The sequence below is a fragment of the Rhea pennata genome, chromosome 4 (assembly GCF_028389875.1).
Source record: "Rhea pennata isolate bPtePen1 chromosome 4, bPtePen1.pri, whole genome shotgun sequence".
In the NCBI taxonomy this organism is placed as follows: domain Eukaryota; kingdom Metazoa; phylum Chordata; class Aves; order Rheiformes; family Rheidae; genus Rhea; species Rhea pennata.
The window spans coordinates 2,760,328-2,782,197 of record NC_084666.1 but is presented as its reverse complement, the minus strand read 5'-3'; the positions used below and the strand labels follow the sequence as shown (position 1 = coordinate 2,782,197).

The 21,870-nt window shown below is 40.2% G+C and overlaps 1 protein-coding gene across 1 annotated transcript in view; it reads left to right on the top strand.

Annotated features, from left to right (window-relative positions):
* Nucleotides 1–21,870, top strand: part of ATRN (attractin) — a 191,262-nt gene that overhangs the window by 101,796 nt on the left and 67,596 nt on the right. The window contains exons 10-21 of the mRNA XM_062574488.1: nucleotides 1,957–2,200; nucleotides 3,854–4,037; nucleotides 5,636–5,790; nucleotides 9,163–9,247; nucleotides 10,910–11,130; nucleotides 12,511–12,632; nucleotides 13,170–13,308; nucleotides 14,765–14,946; nucleotides 16,593–16,809; nucleotides 18,055–18,240; nucleotides 20,025–20,258; nucleotides 20,996–21,133. Of these exons, the coding sequence (XP_062430472.1) occupies nucleotides 1,957–2,200; nucleotides 3,854–4,037; nucleotides 5,636–5,790; nucleotides 9,163–9,247; nucleotides 10,910–11,130; nucleotides 12,511–12,632; nucleotides 13,170–13,308; nucleotides 14,765–14,946; nucleotides 16,593–16,809; nucleotides 18,055–18,240; nucleotides 20,025–20,258; nucleotides 20,996–21,133 (2,107 nt within the window). The remainder of the gene's footprint in view (nucleotides 1–1,956; nucleotides 2,201–3,853; nucleotides 4,038–5,635; nucleotides 5,791–9,162; nucleotides 9,248–10,909; nucleotides 11,131–12,510; nucleotides 12,633–13,169; nucleotides 13,309–14,764; nucleotides 14,947–16,592; nucleotides 16,810–18,054; nucleotides 18,241–20,024; nucleotides 20,259–20,995; nucleotides 21,134–21,870) is intronic.

Here is a 21,870-nt window from a genome sequence, read left to right as displayed (position 1 = left end):
GTACTCAGAAGAATCCTTGGACTAGTATCCCAGTAAGTCAGTAGTGCCTTTGCTAGTGTGTTCCTCCTCTCCCTTTCATTTTTCTCAGGGACCCTAAGGTTTATTGAGGTCAGTGACTACGTTATTTTTTCCCCGCTGTCTATGCTTGTAAGACATGCTTGACAACTGGAGTTTGCTGAAGTTCAACTGGTTCCCTAATTTGCTTTTGTGTAGACAGCAAAAATATTGGGAGCTCTCAAGAGTCCAGTTTCAAGGCATCCACAGTCCAAGGCACACTGGCAGAGCAGGTGGATTAGGGAGTTTTTTGGAGCTTGCTCAGCTTCTGAAGTCGACCCCTGCATCTGTCCTTCCAGCCTCAAAAATAACAAGTGAATTTGACTATTTCTGACCTCAGTCCTCACCTGCATGCCTTGCTGTGGGTGCAGGCCAAGTGAGAGCAGAATGGCCAAACTCCAAGAGAATGTCTTGAACAAGTTTTGGCACGGTAGCTCGTTTGAAAAAGAAATGAGCTAATGGTTTACTGACCTTTGTTCTTGGATTGTTAATTAACTTGTCACAGTGCAAGCCCACATAAATCATAATTAACAACACCTGAAAAACTGTGCACATCACAATTCACAAACAGAACACTTGAAGAACCTGATAAAGACGGCAATCCTTACCTGCAGGGTGCTGATTAACCTTCTGCCAGCAACGCTTCACAAGATGCGCACTATGCAGGGTTCACCGTCAGTGAGGCAGAGCGGTTCTTAGCAATTCCCCAAGAAGCATCAGTGAGAGTAGAGAATTTCCCTTTCCAAGGCTGCCACCTTGTCAGCAGCGAAACAGGTGCCTCCCTACGTGCTTTGGTGGATTTGTGACTGACTTTGAGATGACTGGAGAAATCCACCAAGGAAACTGGACAGAGCTTTGGAGCTTAGTTCTTACAGGATGGTTAATAAAAGCCCTGTCTAGCTACCATGACACTTGGCTTCCCAAAGGCTCCCACTTGGTTGTCAATGTGTTTGTTTAGGAGAGAAAGCTTTTGGTGTGCAAACACCAAGGAGCTTCCTTACTATCTCCTCAGCTATCTTCTGTTTTTTGGGGATTCGCAGACTATGAGAGGGATTCAGCTTGCATGTCAAAACGACATGACTTGAAAGTCTACGTATCAAGGTCTCTGTGGGGACTAGCTCCTTGAGCTGCATTTGCAGTGAACAGGGGTCTAGTCAGTGGAGCCTGGAGAGCAAGTCAGCTACCTGAGAACTAACAAACCTGCTTGCATTTGATCAGCTGAATTCTTCTCCGGACACCGAAGACAAGCTTGCCATTTTTTGGAGGAGATGCTTAGACATTCAGCTAGCATACAAACACTTAAATTGATATGCTTAATATGTGGAGGTCAATCCTGCCCCCATGCATCCCTCCACTAAGTTCCCAGATCTAGGGTTTCTTCTGTATGCTTAAAGTGTTCTGACAGTATTGACTTGAGTACAGAGCCTGGGAGTTGGGGTTGCTTTTGTCTCAGCTGTGACCTCCAGCAGAGATGTGTGGTATCCTTCCTTAATTTGAGCACGGTGCTGAAATACGCTTACCTAAAAAGTAGAAAACTTGGCCATTTTTCTCCTATGCCTAAAGTGTTTCAAACCCTCCGTTCCGTCTTCCTGATAGTGTTGTGCAGTCACTAGACTTTCCTGGGAAGAGAGCCCTACTCCGTCCTGTCAAAGCCGAGCTGCTTTTTGGAAGAGAATGTTGGGGTTACGGATACTGAGATCAGGCTGAGCGGTGTACAGCTCAGTCCAGGGAGGAGTACGTTTTCTAAGGATGGGGATTGAGTTCTGTTTCATCCTTGTTCAGAGAGGAAGGAAAACTTAGCAGGCTGGTAGAGGTTAAAACATGGTGATTTTGTTACTTCCATTTTAACAGTTTCTTAAATACTGACACTTTTGGCCTCATTTTAAATCTGACTTCTTTCAGGATGATATATACATGTATGGTGGAAAAATAGATGCGACAGGGAACGTGACGAGTCAGTTGTGGGTGTTCCACATTCCCAGTCAGTCCTGGGCTCAAGTGACACCAAAAGCCAAGGAGCAGTACGCTGTTGTCGGCCACTCAGCACACATCGTCACGCTGCAAGATGGTACTGCGGTGATGCTCGTCATCTTTGGGCACTGTCCTCTTTATGGGTACATCAGCAATGTCCAGGAATACAACACTGGTGAGTGGGGTCCTACCTACCATGCGTTTGAATTTTAGCAGCTGGTTGGAGAGTTATTTTAAATGCACCATATTCAGACACCATAGCAAAGGTAGCCATGTTCTTCTCTTTTTACTTGTATTTATTTGAAGCATAGTCTGTCTTCAAGATAGATTGTACATCTACAGAGAACAGGGAGCCATGTGTTTCCAGCTTTATAGTTCGTTAGATACCGAAGACAAAAAGGCTATGACTGAAAGACAAAGCTGCATAACTGTGGCACAATTTGAATTCATTTTCCTCATGTTTCTTCCTCTCTTGCTCTGGAAGACTGAAAAGATTGACTTCTATCTTTGTATCCTGTGAATGTAAGAGTGGCTGTAACTGTTCAGACTGTTGATACCCCTGTCTCCAGTAGCAATCATTAGCAAATGCTTAGGGGAGCAGGGGTGACTGTGGACTCCTGTTTGCCCTCTGTTTCTGAGAATAGTCCACACACTGATTTTAGCATTCAGAGATTTCCAGCATCATTACAGCAGAAGAGGAGGAGCCTCTCCAGATACTGAACTGCTGCCTAACTTAACTTCTCTGAACTTCTCTCTCCTGGAGGCACCTCACTTGCTTCACTAACTGCGTAGAGAGGATAGCTCAGCACTTAAAATTGGCTATGTAAATGTGCTAGTTATTCACAGAGATGGTGGTGGTATCTCCACTTTAGACCCATTACTCTTGTCCCTTGGTCATCCTGATCCAAAGGATTTGTTGGAGTTCCTGGAGGAGAGAACGAGGGCATGTGCGGAGTGATGCATTCCTGAGTTTCTTGTTATTACAGTTTGCACTCCAGGTTCTGGTCTCTGGACTTATGACCTGGAGTCTAGATATGGCCAACAACCCTACGTGAGGGAATCCTGGCTCATGATAGGAGCCTCTGCCTTCTGTGTCCCATCTTTCTTCCATGGGAGAGCGTCCTGGGAACCCATAGCAAGGATCTCCTTAGAAAGCTGCTGCATGAGAACCTGCCAGTAGTTTGTTTTGTTATGCCCCTGTGTGTGACTTTGCAGGCTATTAGATTCCTTTGCTTTAATTATTTTGTGTGCCTGATCTGCTCTGAAGTTAGGAAGCCTATACAGGATTTAATTCTCAATTTACTACTGAGATTTGGTATGGAATTTGGCACTTCTGTTTCAGTTACTGTTACTTTGTGCCTGGAGCACTTAAAATCAACCTTATTTGAGTGAGAGGACCGTTAATCACATCTTAGTTTTTTGCGTGCAGTGTTCTTACAATCATGCATGGCTTCAGTGCTATCTAACTTTGAATATATAGAAGCGCTCTTAGGTAGCGTTTCAAATCAAGCCATAGTGCTGGCATTTCAATGTTACTGAAATGCAATAGATTATTTCTGTGCTTTTTGCTTCTCCTTTGCTTAGCTTCTCTGCAAAATTTAATAAATGACCGTAGAAGGGGTGTTCCTAGTCTAATTAAAAGTGTTTAACATGACAATACTTCTTGGCAGCGAATGCGCTCCTTAAAGGGGAATGTTTTTGGATGTGAAGCGATAGAAAGAGTGGGTAGATCAGAGTCGAGGGAAACCCAATTTGTTTCACAGTCAGGACATGTTGTTAATGAAGATAAATTAACCGTGTTTTGTTGCTCACGTTTTTCACTTTTCAGTCACAAATACGTGGAACATTTTACAGACAAGTGGAGCTTTGGTGCAGGGAGGGTACGGTCACAGCAGCGTTTATGATCCAAATACAAGATCAATTTATATCCATGGAGGTTACAAAGCATTCAGTGCCAACAAATACAGGCTAGCAGATGACTTGTACAAATATGAAGTTGATACCCGTATGTGGTAAGTACCTCATCTTTCTATATACCCCTCTCTTATTTTTGCATGAGATTTAAAAAAAAAAAAAAAGGAGAGAGTGAGGGTAGCTGATAAAAAATACAACAGCACTTTGTTGCATTTGAGACAGTGCATTCTTCTGGATGTTATTTTTATGATCCTCTATGAATAGAGAATCATATAATTGCATATAATCAGGACTGTGAACTAGCCAAGAAATGTGTTTTAATCTGTTGTTGTATTAAAGCTGAAAGGAAAAATACTTGATGGGATTTTCTTGCCCCCAGTACGGACAGTGCGTACGAGCGTGGTTACTGTGGTTACTGAACTATCAAGCGAGTGATAATTCATTCTGCAGTTAAGACTGCAAAAGAATTTCTATTATAACTCCATTTTCTTCTGGTTCTGTAACGATCTGAAACATTCGTTTCTTAAGCTGAAATCTTCTGTGACTGGTTTCTGCCCAACGGTGAGTTTTATTAGAAAGCTATAGCAAAACTTGACATCTTTGAGTTTTATAGGTGAAGTGCGTTTTCCTCAATTTTATACTTCGCTTAAAGGTTTTTTAAAGCCCCTGACAAAGGGGAGCTGATTTTTTGAATTCACACATGTAAATTTGAGTCGCTATATCATTTTTTAAGAGTGTAACTTGTATTTCTGCCTGAACTATTTGAGAGTCTTACTGATGCGTTGAGCGACTAGTGACTAATTTCCAAAAGTCTTCCTGCTCGGTGGTACGTGCTACAGTAATTGCATTTCCTTTTGGTTCATATGATCCTCCAATTCCGCCACGGAGCAGGCAAATTTGGCTGAATGGGCGGCAGGTGTCACACACTATCTTTTCTCAAACTCTTCCAGCACCAAACTTCTTGCCCTGTATTTATTTTATTAGTCTCCAGAAGACTAGACTATGGCCAGCCTTGATGGTCCTTTTGCTCTCAGATCAAAAAAAAAAAAAAAAAAAAATGTGTTTTTCTGCAATCTCGTGCTCGGGATATTCTACAAAGGGTGACCCGCTTTACGTTCAGTGCCATGCTGATTAAAGGTGAGGTCAATGGCTAATATGATTAACGCTATCCACGATTTAATCACGGATGAGACGCTGAGTTTTGCAAGTATTAAGCTGCAGGGCTCTATTATAGGCTGCTACATGGATTTCCCTGAAATAGTTTTGTTAGGTTTGAGCCAAAAGGTGGTATCTAGTTTAAAAGAATTCTTTATGTTCGTATAAAATGAATATTACCTTGACTGGAGTCTTCCAGCACTGTATCAGCAGCATAAATGACAATACTCAAAAGCTCAGTTACTGTGAAAACTAGATGACCCTCCTTAAGGAAGGGGTTGATGATTTTAAGACCTTTAGCTTTGGGAAGATGCTCTTGTGGTTGCCTGCCTCCCACGAACAGGAAAGCAATTTGGAAGATGAGAGAATCACATTACAGGAGGAATTGAACAGTCTGCAAAGAAAGTTAAATATTCCATTGGAAAAAAAATAAGGAAACGGTATCCCTGTGCAGTTCCTTCTCTAGTGCGGATTCATGGGCTGTTTTGTCTTTGTCGGGTACTAATCGGTTGCATTAATACATGTGTTCTTATTTCTGAAGGACAATTCTTAAAGACAGTAGATTTTTTCGCTATTTGCACACTGCTGTGATAATGAGTGGCACCATGCTGGTGTTTGGAGGAAACACGCACAACGACACCTCCATGAGCCATGGCGCTAAGTGCTTTTCTTCGGATTTTATGGCATACGATATTGGTAAGTTCTTCAATAATAATAATAAAAAAAAAAAGTCTTGGAGATTCAAAGCGAACTGTCTTCTGAAAGACTAATTTACATGCTGTGTATATTATGCCAAATGCTACTAAGCAGACTACATAAGAATGTGTAATCAGGAGAGGCAAAACGAGCTGCTGCAGTGATTTCTTGGCAAATAGGCAGCAGCTTTGTGGTCGGTAGTTTATACCTAACCTTGAGCATTAAAAATTGTTTCTTAAAGAAGGTTCTATCTCAATCAAAAAGCTTAGCAGATATTTTGAGTATGTTTTAATCTCGAAATTAGCAAAAAATGTAAGGTTTCTTATGATAAAAGCACTGGACACTGTTGAAGCTCTACTTACAGGTTACATGCTCTTGTTTTAACTGACTGTGGTGCTTTGTAAGCTCAGTTAGTTAATATGTACACTTTAAAAGAATAAACTCTCCCATACTCATTATTTAAAAACAAAGCTGAATGTTTAGGTTTTATTTTGAAGGATTAGATTTTGATGAGTTTGAGTAACCAGAAGAGGGCAGCATTTATTTGTGAATCTGGAGTCCAGAGACTGCATTTAAGAAGAAGAAGAAAAAAAAAAAAAGGATGAAATTATCTGAAAGAAGATGCATGCATATTCAGATAATTCCCTTTGGAAAAAAAAAATCTTTACTCATATCACATTCTCCCATCTGCCATTAGAATTCCTTGAAATATGGGATCTCGTATTTGATTCCCTGAAATAATCATGTATGCCCGAATTAGTGGAATGATTGTCCGCTGAGATTGCACTCCTGGTTTCTGAAAGGAATATGCCAGCAAACGGGTTGCTTTGAGGAGCAGTATTTGTCATGCTTGTGCGGTTTCGCTGTCTGTAACAAGGACTATTCCCTTCTGCTACCTGCAATTGCAAGTCATATCCCTGCAGGATCTGTTATGTGGTCCTAGCTAGCTTAATTGTGAGTTTTTAACTTAAAAGCTAGCTATTTTGACAGTCAAATGGAGGAGAGAGCGATTTTTTAAAACTTGGATGACAGTAGGGATGGATTTTTTTTCTTGCTAAACTTTGCTATCTTCCGTGACCCCCTGAACTCTCTGTTAGATGTAAAACGCAAATTGCATTAGTTTGACAAAATATGTCAATAGCGATGCTCTTCTGATGCGCTTTTGTAACGGGCCGGCTTCCTCTTGCGGGAAATTTGCTGTAATCGGCTTGCCCGGTCTTTGCCAGATTTACACTGAGAATTAGGGCTTGCATTGATCGCGCTTCATGCAGCAGGGGTGGGAAGCTTTCCCGTGCTCTGGCAATACTCTCGTTCCGATAACACAGAGACTCTCGGGCTGAAAGCTGGAAAGAACAGCTTTCCTTTTGGGGAAAAGGGGTTGTGCTTTCCGAGGGGTCGAATCCCTTCTCCATGGGATGCACCTCCAACATGAGCAGAACCGTCACGGGCAGCTTGTCTCTAAATACAGTTACTGCAGTTTAAGTAACTTTTCCCTTTCATTTCTAAATAAATTTTAACTTTGTTTTTCTAAAAATCGGCATGAAATATTCATATAAAGGCTACGTGCGTATAATGAGCTCTTCTCCCCCCTCCCTCCCCCCAGGAGAGAAATTAAATTTCTTCTATTTACTCAATCGAAAATTAGATGCCAAACATAGAAGGAGGCTGGATATTTTCATAGCATATAGGTTCTATTTGTATAGTACATTTAATAAAGTCCTGTGCATTGTAAATTTTAGGTTTGGCTTAACTCATAAGTCAGGAAGGAGAGTGTTCTTTATAGTTTCAGAATTATTCATTTTTTCCAATACTTGATCTTCTGTTAAAGATGGGAAAGAAGCTTAGAAAGCAAAACATTCCAAGCCTTCCATTAATATTGCAAAATATGTTTCTTGGCCTCACATAACTCAACTCTCTGGATTAAAAAAAATCAGAAATTGCTGTCCAATTTTGCTGAAGTTTCCTGTTAAAAATTGGAACCATGCATGCTTGTTTCATGAGTGATACTGTGGTAGGTTAAATTCTTTTAAAATTGAGTAAATGGCATGAAAAAATAAATTTTAAAATCATGATATACCAAAGTATTAAATCCAACCATTTAGGTCCTATGTATTTTATTTATCAGCACTCTCTTACCTTGAACAAAAGTGTCTGTGGGTTGCTTACTAAACACTTTTCCAATTAAATTTGGTAAAGAATTAATGAGGTGGTTTTTCTCTGTCTTCTCGCTTTATTTACATTCTAATTTTGGTTTGTAGACTTATTTTTCAGAAGCTCGGTCCATGACAGAATAGTTTTATCTTGTATTTATGAATCTGTGAGTGTTGGTGAGGCTCTGCAGATCTTTACAGCAGATTGACTTTTCTGTCTTAATTGCAAAAACTGCATTCAACTGCTTCTGGGACATTAACCCCCAAGGTGTTCCCATTCACTTTGCAAAGTTTAAGTGGTATGAATTGGAGTGACTTTTCTACTTTTATTCCTTTGATTGCTCAGTGGGTTATGTGTTTCTTGAGTTGTTTTTTTTTTTTTTTCATACTGCCTAAAGGAAAAAATTACCTGAGAAACCAAAGTAAAAAATGAAGCAGAACTTACAAATGTTATGCTAATAGAAAAAGATGGAATAATCTTGCATTATGTTAAAAGGAGAAAAAAAAACAACTAAAAATCCTTAAGCTATGATGAGTGAAAAATATTTTTAAAAACATGGATAGCTGCCCTCTAGGAACATAATTGCAATGGAGGAAAAAAGAAAAAAAAAAGATAAAAGTCTCTATTCTCAGTGTGGGCAAAACTGCAAATAATTCACATACGAACAGATAAAAGCTGAACTTGTTATGGAGTGAAAAATTCCACTAGTCAAGGAAAAAAAGGCCTTTCAAAGCACCACTACTTAATTACATGTGATTGCAAAAAAGCTAATAACCTCTTCACCACAAAGCCATGAAACTTTGTTTCATAATGAGCGGTCTAGATGATGGGGCAGGGCTATTGCATCCTTCCTTTTCCTTTCTGTGATAGCGTGAGGTCAGCGTGAAGACAAAGTCTTTAAGCTTAAAGTGTTGCAAAACAAGGTAACGCCGTTGTGTTAGATTCTTCTGGAGGCTCTGTTCTTCCTCTGAGGCAGTCAAGAAAGATCTTTGGTGTTAAAGTGGTTGTAAATGGACATAGCATCAACTTTGTCTTGACGCGCAGTAGTGCCATGTGCGTTCGTAAACTGCCCTATTTCGCTCTAGACAGAGTTGCATGTTGGTGATAGGTAGAATAGTCATTGAAGTCCTATGGGATTTTTGAGGAAGGAAGGTGTGATGTAAACTGAGTTATTAATTATACAGGAGGAACTTTTCTGAAATGAGCTTTCCTTCATCCTAGCTTGTGATCAGTGGTCTGTGCTTCCTCGCCCTGATCTCCATCACGACGTGAACAGGTTTGGACATTCTGCTGTGCTGTACAACAGGTAAGGAAGCAAAGACTCTGGCGTGGGGTGGCATATTTCATATCTCAGTAAAGTCAAACACCTTCACGTGTCTCTGCATCTGCATGTGTCTGTGTGCATGTTGATATACGTAGATCCAAGGCATGAGGTTTGAGAATGTCTCTTCCAAATCTGCTCAAGTTCTCTGATCTTGACTCTTGTAGTGACTTCAGTGTCCACTCTTTACTTTCAGCCCTTTCATTCTTCTGAGCTTCTAGCAGGTCAGCTTCTTTGCTTGACTAAGCTGTCTCAGCTCAGTTGTTTCAAAAATTGAATTGTTTGTTTTCTCTCTTTCTCCTCCTATCTACCTGCACTGTCAACTTTTATCTTCAAAACCACGGCTTTCCCTCCTGGTTTCTAAAGTTGACGTCTTAGTTTACGTAGCTTATTCCAGTCTGGCTCTTCTGTACCAGTCATATAATGTACAGTGCTTGGGTGAAATCATAGATGAGATTCCTCTCATAGATGAGATGCCTGCCATTTAGCATTATATTGCTGTAGCCATAGCCACGCTTTCAGGCGAATATCTCTGTTACTGTCTTTGGGTCGATGGAACCGAGTTTGAGGCAGTCTTCAAGGAAATGATATTTCATAGGAGTCTTACGCTCCGATTCCTTCATCCTTTAGAAGATGTTTCTCATGAATCAGTAACGTTATTTCAAGGACTGTTTAAGCTAGACAGATAACTCATACCTCATTTAAAAGAAAAATATACCTCTAGATGCTGCATCTCTAGATATATTTCTATATATCTAGAGAATCTACTATATACCTCTCTTTTTGTCTCTGCAAATAATCACTCACTATTATTTTGTTACCATATTTATTGAATAACAGCTCTGTGTGTTCTCCCATGAAGAATGAGTAAGCCTATGCTTAAGTGCTTTCCTGAATTGGGATGAAAATACAGTGTTAAAATGTTTTTTAATCAACCAAAACTTTTATTTAATTGCATTAATTCTTCTGCATTGTCTTGTTAAATACACACTTACAAACATGGATGCGTAGGTTTTTGGGGTGCCATTTTTATGTGACTAATGAAATCTGATGTTATGCCTAAATCAATTGTGATATTAAAGAAGATTTAAAGAAAAAAATACATTTTTTTCTCAAAGCATTACTGTTAGCTGACACAACGACTCTTTGCTCAGTTGCTAAGGGCCATGAAAATAACAGTGGTTTTGTCACAACAGTGTACCAAGATGTGACAACATTGAATTGTTTTGTCACAGTTTCTGAACACTGATTTAATGGTGTGATACCATCTCACCTGTTTTAGCCTTCCTTCCTTTCTTACCACTGTCTTGAAAGGAGAATCCTGCATGTCTGCAATATTTTATGTATATTCACACTTGTGGGGTGTCACCCAGAGGTTTGACTGAAAGGGAGGGTCAGCGCTTTATCTAAGGTATATTTGATGCTGTCTTTCTCAGAAGCCATGTATTGAGATCCGTTGGGTTCTCTGACCTAGTGGAACCTGATTGACCCTTGTCTTTAGTGCATTACTTAACCAATATCTGTTTATTTGGATATATGCACACTGCAGTTTTAATAAACGCCTTACACGTTGAATAAAACTGAGCTGCAGCAGTACATGAGCTGTAAACACAGACGTGTTTATATATTTACTTGCGTTTTGTTCAGCACCATGTATGTATTTGGAGGCTTCAACAGTCTCCTTCTGAGCGACATACTGAAGTACGCACCGGAGCAATGTGAAGCTTTTGACAACGAAACGGCTTGTTTGCGAGCGGGTCCTGGAGTCCGGTGCGTGTGGAATGCCACCCTTCCCCGCTGTGTCCCCTGGGAGATGGCAACGATAGAGCAGCAGCAAAAAGTCTTTGAAGACTGTCCTCCTAAGCCAGGTATGTGCAGTGTCCTCTCTGCTTCCCTCTCCTGAGGTGCCTAGAGTTTTTCCTTTCCAAATTCCATCTTGCATTATTTTTGTGCCATTGCCAGAAAAAGTTCAAGACACGAGGGCTGTTGTTCTGTTTCTATATATGCCCTCAGAGGAATCCCTCTGACCAAGCAGCAGCAGTGGGATGAGGACTTCTGCAGCTCCTGTCCATCCTGGAGCTACTGCGTTGGTTCCTTAGGGTGTATTTCTTCTATACTGGGTGTCACTTTCCAAAAACCTTGTACTTATTTTCTCATCGCAAGCAGATGACATAATCAGTCAGGAATCAGTCCTGGACCATTGCTGTGTAGATAGTTGCTCCAAGAACCGTCCTTGTGAGAGCCAGCAAGTCTTTTGATGAGCACCATGGGGCAAGGGAGGGGGCAGGAGATCTGGGCCCCACTCTGTTATTCTGTGCCCTTCAAGGGAGATAGTAGGAAGAGAGTTATCAAAGTCACAGAATCAGATGCTTGAGGTTGGAAGGGACGTCTGGAGATCTTCTAGTCCAACCTCCCTGCTCAAGCAGATCACCTAGAACATGTTAGACAGGGCTGCATCCAGGCAGATTTTGAATATCTCCAGAGAAGGAGACTCCACAACCTCTCTGGGCAACCTGGTCCAGTGCTAAAAAGTTGCTTTATTTTTCCTTGTGCAGTATTATATGGCTGGAGGCTTAGAAAAAGAACATATGCTTTATGGTTTGATTGCTGTGGTCTCCCTTACGATAACTTTCTAACAACTACTCAGTGCTTTATCCCAAAGTATTCACTGCTCTGAATTGAATTATATGAACCTTGATTATGTAATAGATTGCAGGCCTTAATTATTTAAAAGAAATTGATGTAAAGGGACATTGCTTTGATGGGCTCTCAATGTACAATACAATAAATTTTCACAAAACACAGGCGATAAGGAATTGGAAGGATGAAGTGGAAAATTCAAGCTTTGCATAAAAATACTTCACATAATTGAAGGCCAGGATTTCAGCAAAAAGGGGCCCACAGCGATAGATTTTTCCCTGTCCTTTTTAAATGTCCTCTGATATCATCTGCATGTGCATTAATTGAACATTCATGCATGGTCTTAGTTCATGTGCTTCTGTGTCCTGGCACATTTTCTTGTATTGTGTTTTACTGATATTTGGGCACTAAAAATGATTAATGGTACAACAGAATGCAATTTTTCTAGCAGTCCAATCCCATGAAAGTGTCCAATCTACTGACTAGTTGATAACGGAAAATCTCCAGACAGTACTGTATGGTTATATCTTTTGCTGTATATAATCAAGTTCTTAGAAGTCTGTCAGGAAATGCCTGTTTTTGGTCATGCAGGTTTTTTTCTTTAATAGTTGTAGACAATGAAAAATGTGATCAGATTACAGACTGCTATAGCTGTACAGCAAATACAAACAACTGTCAATGGTGCACTGACCAGTGTATCTCAATGCAGAACAACTGCACAGAAGAACAGGTAAAGTCTCTAATACTTCTGTAGTTTAAATTGAACTTTTGAACAGTTGCATGTCCAGATGTCTTCATCTGACAATATGACCCCTCCTGGTTTGGTGTCGCCAGTGCATGCGTAGCTCTGAACTGCTGACGTTTGAGTTTTTCAAGTTGGTCCAAGGGCTTTTCGTGGGAGTATTTCACTTTTTAAGTTAAAAGGATATCCACGGGCAGGGGTGGAGGGGAAGGTTTCACGGTGAGTGCCGTGTCATTATTCGCTAAGGCACGTTATCCTTTTGGGTTTGCGACTGATAGAGCCTTTCCTGGCTTCTAAACCGGACAGGAAGAACTAACCTTTTTGTAAAAGGTCTAGTGAGGAAAATGTGTCAAATGCTGGCCTGGGGGAACATCCTAAATATGCAGTAGAGGCTATACCCACTGTCACAACTTTCAAATATATAGGTTGCGTTGTAGATCTGAACTGTAGAGCTTAGCGCGGTAGTGTGTGTTAAACAGACCTGTCTGGAGAAGAAAGAAACCTTATCTGTGCTATTTATTTTAGGTTCCTGTTACTGTATATGATAATTGTCCGAAAGATAACCCTGCATATTATTGCAACAAAAAGACAAGTTGTAAAAGCTGTGCCATGGATCAAAACTGTCAGTGGGAACCTAGGAATCAGGAGTGCATTGCTTTACCAGGTAGGTATTGATTGTAGTTGTGTAAAATAATAATAAAAATACAGAATTAATTCAGTCTGAAAATACTATTTTTTTAAGTAATCTTTTACTGTTGAGGTGGAGCAAATAATATTCTTTAATAGTGATGTATTTCATCGTGATTGTACAAAACTTTGTTTCAGGGAAGTTCAGAAAGTCTGATGGAGTATTCTTCAGCCTTTTCAGTCCTAGTTGTCTGAAGAGGAGTATAATCATTTATATAATTATTAGCCTGTATTTCATCTCTGTTTTTTTTCATTTGATAATAAAAGTAGCACTGTTGATATAATAGACTTCTGTAAGGTATTAAATTTAATAATGCATGCTAATTAATTTTAGAAGCTACAGTTGCGGAATGGCACATACTGGACAGATTAGACAAATAACATCTAAATGTGTAAGGAAAATTCTCTTATTAGAGTGTTTCCAGTGGGAGCTCATAGGAGTTATCATTAGTCTCTTTGGTAGTATGTTTTTTCTTTTTTAGTGACCAAGTAGGAAATACAGCTTCTTCAGCAGTTGAGATTTTGACATTTACAGTTAATAAAATATAGAGAAGGGGAGAAAAAACACAAGGACGGGATCTTCAGATTGATGTAGATTGCTTTCCTCTAGTAACCCGCTTAGGTCTGGAAGTGTCTAGATCTGGCATCGGCTAGTCTGGAAGAGGAAAAAAAATGGAGAGACTTCAGAGAAGAATCACGAGAGTGAGAAAAGCGTCTTTTAATGAGACATATAAAGAGTTTAGTGTTAAGTTATTGTAGAGAAGGGGATGATTCAGTCATATTCTGTAAATAAAATAAAAAATAAAATAAAAAATAAAAAAAAACACCTGAAAAGCTGACAGTTGAGAGCTTTTCAGTCTGTTAGACCAATCTAAGCCCGTTGTAGGTAGCCATTGGCTCTGCAAAGATTCACACTAAAAATGTTCATCATGTTTCTAGTAAGTATACATAGAAGTTCGCTTATAGGGGGAAATTACCACAGACTGTTACTAGTTCTTTAGTAGCGGGCATGACTGTTCTCAAGATTAAACAGCAATTAATCCTGGAAATTTGCTGCCGTGGACAGGATTACCAGCAACCTCCTCCTGCAGCAAATTATTCTCATGGTTGTGATTCAAGATAAGGCTTAAGCCATCAGCAAAATATTCATTTACTTTCCTCTGTTCTTTCGTCTGAAATGATTTTACTATTTTAGGTTCAAGTAAGTGTTTTTACTATGTGCTATAGATTATTAAAAGAAGATGCCTCGCTTTAGCTCCCCTAAATAGCTTTCCTTTCTTCCAAATTATTTATATGTAAATATTTTTGAGCATGCCAGCCGAGCTGACAAACCCATACCGCTCTTGGAGAGGTCTGTAAGTTTTGTTTTGGTGGAACAGCTCTTTCACTGCTTTGAATTTAGTGAAGATCACCTGTATCCCCTGTTTTTCCAGAAAATATCTGTGGGACAAACTGGCATTTGGTTGGCAACTCATGCTTGAAAATCACTAACACGAAGGAGAACTATGATCATGCCAAGCTGTCCTGCAGATCCAGCGGTGCTTTTCTGGCTTCTCTTACGACCCAGAAAAAGGTAGAATTTGTTCTGAAGGAACTGCATAAGATGCAGGCTTCGGTGAGTGCTTCTCTCGAATGTCCTCTGACTAATTAAAACTCTGACTGTGGGGAAAGTTTTTGCTGGGGTATTGCATGCTCTGCCCAGAATAGACTTGTCTCTTAACCAAAAAAAGGCTTTTTTTTTTTCTTTTGAAATTCAACATACCCTATGGGTGCTTTTGAAGTGGGATTGTAGAGAATGTAAATGTGAGAGATAAGTATAAACACGCGCGGTGCCTCCGAGGTATTGCTTGCTGTAATGAAATCGTTCTCACGTTTCTCTTGCGGGGGGTACATGACTACAACAGGGACGAGAGTGGTTCTCGCGACTCCTACGAAGTATCTTATAAATGACGGTCCCTTTGGGGCACCATAGGTGTTTAATGCAAAGCATTTCAAGTTATTTATTCCGTTCTGAAAAGTGCTTAAAATGCCGGTTTCTTACTCAGCAGATTGGCATGACTTATTTGGAGCTGTGTAGGCTTTATTTACAGGCAGGTACTTTCCTGCCTGAGCCAACGCGAAGGGAATCAAGATCTATCCCTCTTCGTGCATCAGCAAAATAGATTTTTTTCATTTTTATTATTATTATTTTGCTAGTCGCTGGCATTCAGGTTTTCAGGGCGGGTTGTGCAGGTGGTACTGAAGTCTTAATAGACTTAAAGAAGGATGTTGGGCAGCTTTGCCGAGAGCCCAGTTTGGTCTGCCGAGCTGCTGCTCCTTGGTAGCACATCCAAATAGCTCCTCAAGGGTCTCAGAGGCCAGTTTGCATAAGGCTGGCAAGCAGGAAAAGTTTTGGGCTGGAAAAATTGAAAACTTAAGAAAAATTGAAAATATATGGGTATTAGCCCCTAGTACTGTGTAGCCCTGATGCAATTAAATCTGCAGCGTTAGGTTTTAAGAGTGCATAAAATTGGTTTGAAGTAGGTGAATGTTTCCTATAGCAGGAAGGGGAGGACTAAAGCATTCCTCGTGCAACTCTGCCACCAAATCACTTTGAGAAACAATCCCAGCAGTGAAATATGTGTTGTACTGCTGCAGTTAAATTGCATCTCCACAAAATATAAAGCCTGCCAAAAAATAACTTGCCTGTAGAAACAGTTGTGTTATGGAGTCTTCGTATTAATACTTTTTTTTTTCTTTTTTTTTTGCCAATGGAGCAATAGTGGTTTGGATTTGACCTGCCCAATCCCTTCTCTTCCCCCGTGCACACACAATCTTTACCAGCAGGTTGCATCCGTTAAATTGTATAGTAGACTTCCAGTTTTCTTCCTTGTGTTAGCCTGTAGCTCCAGAAATTTCTTATTCGTGTATCTAACCATCTCTAAGGGCTGCAAATGCATGAAAGAGCACCTTACTGCTAATTTCGTTATCAGCTGGCATGGATATGTTTGACTTGTTCTTCTCCGAGTTTGGATACTAGGAATGTGCTTAAAAAAAGAAAGAAAGAAATTGAGTGTTTCCTAAAGGATTTCTTTATCTCTTTTGGCATTTAATTCTGATGGCCCCGAGAAACAACTGTGTCTCTGTTGTGTTTTTGCAACAGCAGACCTGGCGAGGTCGCACAGCCGCTCTGCGTGGCGGCGAGTTTTATCTCCTTTCAATAGCTGAGGCAATAAAACCGTGCTGTTTATCGATCCTAACGTCACGCTTTGCTTTTTCCAGCTCAAAACTTTGACTCCGTGGGTTGGGCTGAGAAAAATCAACGTGTCCTACTGGTGCTGGGAAGACATGTCGCCCTTCACCAACACCCTGCTCCAGTGGCTCCCCGACGAGCCCAGCGACGCCGGCTTTTGCGGCTATTTGGCTGAGCCTTCCCAGCAGGGCCTGAAGGCAGCGACGTGCATCAACGAGGTTAACGGCAGCGTCTGCGAAAGGCCAGGTAGCTGCAGCTCTCATCTGCACGTCTCACGGGGAACGGCTTGGGTGATGTGTATTTATACTTCCCAGAGAGTCAATAAGCTCCCCTTCGTTACCTTCGTTAAAAAAATGGTGTCGTGATCTTCCTAAAAAGAAATAATAATAATAAAAAGAAGACTCTAAACAAATGTCCTTTGTACATACTTCACGCAAGGTTTTGGCATTTTAAAACTAGCGCCACGTTTACGCTATTAACTCTAAAATGCTCAGAGTACGTTACAGTTTAATTATTTTTCTCTGAATTGCGTGCCAGAATGTGGCATTTAGGTTAATTATGGTGTGGAGCCGTTTCCTGTTTCAAAAATGCAAAATAAAAGCTACTTTCCAGCTGAATGTTCCTTTTCTCTCCTGTGCACTGTAGGGAGAGGAGAATTTTATCAAAGTTTGAAATTAATTGGGCAAGACACTTTAGAGATAATGAGATTTTTTTTTTTAAAAAAAAGAAGGCTATTTGCTTTTGGGGAGAGTCTTCTAGCTTTGTTGGAGCTGCATATCTTTTAAAATGGGTTGGTCTGTTAACTCTCCATTATAGCTGATTATTTCTGAATACCAATTAGTGCCTTTTTAAGTTTTAAGAAAGTTGGCTGATTACATAAGATTTCTAAGTAAGTGACACCACTTTAAGTCATGCTTTGTGGCTGTGCAGGATGCGGATCATAAACGTGGCATTTTTAACTCAAAATTTCATCGTTTTGTTTTGTTTTCCACTTAACACATGCAGCACTTCAGTTTAAATTTAAAACTTATTTTATGGCCCAATAATAGTCACTTAAAACTGATGGTTAAGCTCTGGCTTGCACCAGAAATTCCTGAGCAGGTTTTGCTTTAAATACTCATTTTTATGGGTGGAGCTGATCAATTTGCTTAACGTACGTCACAATATTCTCATATAAAAGGTGGGTACTGTTCCCAACGGTTCTGTTAAAGCGAAGCAATACGTTAATAAATGTGTATAAATGCAAAAACTGCATTAGTAACTCTGTACTAATGCACGAGTAGTACATTAGTAACCTTGGCATAAAGTTCTCCAGGCTGACCAGCACCACCACGGGCCAAATGAGGTGTTGCACATCTACGATACTTGGTTTGCATAATTCGTGGGCTTTATCTCCCGTATTTTTCGGTTGGGCCAAGTGAGTTTGGGCTTGGGGCTTATCGCCTGCGTCCTCCTCAGGCCGAAAGTTGATCCCTGCTCTCCCGCCCGCAGCTAATCACAGCGCCAAGCAGTGCCGCACGCCGTGCGCCCTGCGGACGCTGTGCGGCGAGTGCACCAGCGGCAGCTCCGAGTGCATGTGGTGCAGCAACATGAAGCAGTGCGTGGACTCCAACGCCTACGTGGCCTCCTTCCCCTACGGGCAGTGCATGGAGTGGTACACCATGAGCAGCTGTCCGCGTGAGTAGTCACCCCCGGCTGGCCTCGGGGGGTTTGCCTCTCTTTGCTGACCAAATTCTCATCAACCAGCAGCGCGCGTCTGTTGTACCGGAGAATAATACGGCAAATTCTGCCGAGGTAAGAAAGATCTGCTCCGAGGAGCTTGGAGTGTATGACTCAGCCCTGCAGTACGCTCTGTGTCATGTAAAGCGTTAAACAGAATTAGGTCCTGATTAAGGGAACTATCAATTAAACTAAATGGCAGATAATGTAGGCTTTGAAATGGGATGAAGAAATCTTTTTTTTTTTTTTTTTTTCCCAAAGGAAGAAGTACTTGTTTCATTATTTCAGTTCTTAGCTTTCAATTTGATTCTGTTATGTAATTTCATGTGATTAACTTCTTTCTCGTCTCTTTCTTTTTAATCTCTTCTATATCTCTTTTATTCATACATCTAATTTAATATTAGCTCATCTGTATCAAATCCAAATCGGGGATTATACGAACACTTTATCCTGAAGTATTGTCTCTGTATATCTCGGAGCAGAAATTTATAATTTATTTAAAATAATGATTTTATTTCTCTTGGTAGATTCAAGCAAATTGCAAAAGATTTATGATGCTTTGAAATACTTACTGCCTTCTGTGCCTGGACATTTGTTTTATTTTTTTTTCTTTGTCAGAAGAAGAATTTGTTGAATTCCTTAGGAGTCAGGAAAGCCAGGGCTATTTGGGTATGTGGCTAGCAGATGGAGAGGAATATGCTCCTGGCCCACAGGAAGGAAATTGGGCAGTTTGAGCTGCTGCCTCAACTTCTGGAAGCTAACAAGAATAAGCCCGGGTAGCTCAGACCGCTATAAATTAAGAGACAGAGAGAATTAATTTCAAGTGACTGTCAAACACGAGTTTGTGAACTTCTCGTACTCCCAGAGGTCAAAAGTTGGAGGAAGCAGCAAGCAGGAGATGAGTAGATAAAAAGAATGAAAAACATTTTTTTCCCATTTTTGCCTCCCCCAAAAGGCAAATATTACCCATTCAAACATCAAAATCAAGGAATATAGAGCATCTCCCAATTCATACATTTTTGAAGTTGTATTGGGAAAGGAAGAGCAAAACTTCTCTGTTTATAAGAGTTCCCCTCATCCCTGAAAAAGTCCAATTTGAGAAAGGAACTGCTGAATCGCAGTGATGGATCTTCCTCAATTTAGTTGGTTGCTGGGCCTGGGGAGAGCTTGAACATGGCCCTCTACCCTAAAAAGACAGATTGCTTTTATACCCAGCGCTTCCTGACTCGGATAGATACTTTAAGTAGTAGCATGCAATATTAAAGCATGTGATGAGAAGAGATTTGTAGTATGCAAATAAACTGTTCTTTAGCCTTTACTTCAAAACAGCTCATCTTATCTTCTGACTTGCTGCAAATCAAGCAGTGATCTTTCGTAGCTGGGAACATTCCACTATGATTTTAGTGGGTGATGTTTAATGGTCGGAAAAACCTTATGTGTATTGCGTAGTTTCAGAAATCACTGATTAAATCAACATTTTAAAATAAATTTATCTAATTATGATTTATTATATTTATCTAAATATTATATTTATGTATTTTAATTTATTTATTCTGGAGTAAATATACCAATGGGAATGAAAATACGTATTATTGTTATAGGTGAATATCAGGCTGGAGATTTATGTTTTGGAGGAGAAAAGCACGTCAGGTCACAAAAGGCACACAAGAAATTCTTCATGCGTAGTTGCCTATGTTTCAAGGCAGGTATTTGTTTCACAATTTGGGTTTTACTTTTTATAGCTGAAAACTGTTCAGGCTACTGCACCTGTGGTCACTGTTTGGAGCAGCCCGGCTGCGGATGGTGTACCGATCCGAGCAACACCGGAAAAGGGAAATGCATAGAGGGCTCTTACAGAGGTCCGGTAAAGATGCCAACCCCGTCTGCAACAGGAAAACACAGCTTGGAGCCCACCCTCAATGTCAGCATGTGTCCTGCGGAGAATAAATATAATTGGTCCTTTATTCAGTGTCCAGGTAAATGAGCGGAGTTTAATTGTTCAAGCATTTGCAAGGTTACAAAACTTAAATGCAAGGTGAGAGACTTTTTAAAAACATAGTGATGTCCATGTTCCCTCCTATTAAATGGAGGGAGAAAGAGAACTTGGAAGGCAGGTAAGAAATGCACGTTTTGAGAGGGAAGGAGTTGTGCAGGCATCTCCGAGTGAACTGCAGAGATTTGCTCCTTGAAGACTTATCTCAGATATTTTCCTTAATCTGTGCATTTTCTAGTAAGATTTTTCCTTTCCCTACAAACCTTTACTGAGTGAACTTTTTTAATTTATTTAATTCAGGATTGTTTAAACCTTCAAAGAAAGAACTGCTTTTCTTTTTATTTAAGGCTGAGAGCGATTCTGAAATACTGTTTTTGACACCAGATATGTAGTGTTAAATTACACGGCCTGCTGCTAACTCCCTCTCCCCAATTCCTCCTTGGGTATATGTCCCACCAGCTGCTTCCAGGCCTGTCAGTCCAGTATTTCCGTAATAGTTTGGAGTTCAGTTTACTGTGTGTTGCTTTAAATTTCAGGTTTTCAGTGCAGTCTTGTCTTTGCATTTATGTATTGCTAGAAAGTCTGCAAGAACCTCTTTGGAGTCTGTACGAAGTGATTCATTCATAAGTCAGCTGAGCAGGCTCTACAACACAGAGCCTTTTAAGGCATGTGAAGTGCTGTATTTGAGCATAAATACTCATCCTTTTCTGTTTTCCCTAGCCTGCCAGTGCAATGGGCACAGTAAGTGTGTAAATGAAAGCATCTGTGAAAAGTGTGAAAATCTAACAACTGGCAAACACTGTGAAACTTGTATTTCTGGTTACTATGGTGATCCTACTAATGGAGGAACGTGTCAGCGTAAGTGATGTCTTAAATCTTCTGCATTGAGAACTTTGTTTGTCACTCTTTACTTATTCTTGTTATCTTAACACAAGCTATATCCTGATTCTAGGTCTATTTAGGCTATTAATTTACTCTTAATTTTAAAAGGAAGGTAGTAATATAAGTAGCTGGTGTAACCTTGCTCTTGGTGAATGTCTTACTTCACATGAAACCAATGTTTAAGGAACATTGAGGCTCTGAGACGCATAGTCAGGCACAGGAGAGACAGTGAACATTCCTACAATCAAGAAACAATCCTTGCTTCTTCAAATCAAAGACACAAAAATTCTTTGACTTGCATTATGCGGGATAAAGATTATTTTACCGTCCTTTTTATACTTAAAACTAACCCATGATTCAGTGTGGTCATTTAAATGTTCAATTATCCTCTCTTGAGAAGAAACTGTGTTAATGTCTTAGACAAATTTCTGCTTTTCTAAATTCTGCCTTTTATTACAGTTAGCTGATATGTTGTTGATTTATTGTCATAATCATCTGCTTAGTAGAAGTGTAGCCGTATTTCACTGAGAAATTGGCTGGATATCATTTTAGGATTAGGTGATCCCTGTTATAATTTCATTTTAAGTCCGTAAAGTGCTGATGGGCTTTTTGGCACGGCTAGGAAACGAACGTGGAAGATTTGTTCTGTCTTTAAACCTTGCAACATTGTTCTGAATTAGCTTATTTCACAGTGCGCTACTGTAGGGAGACCA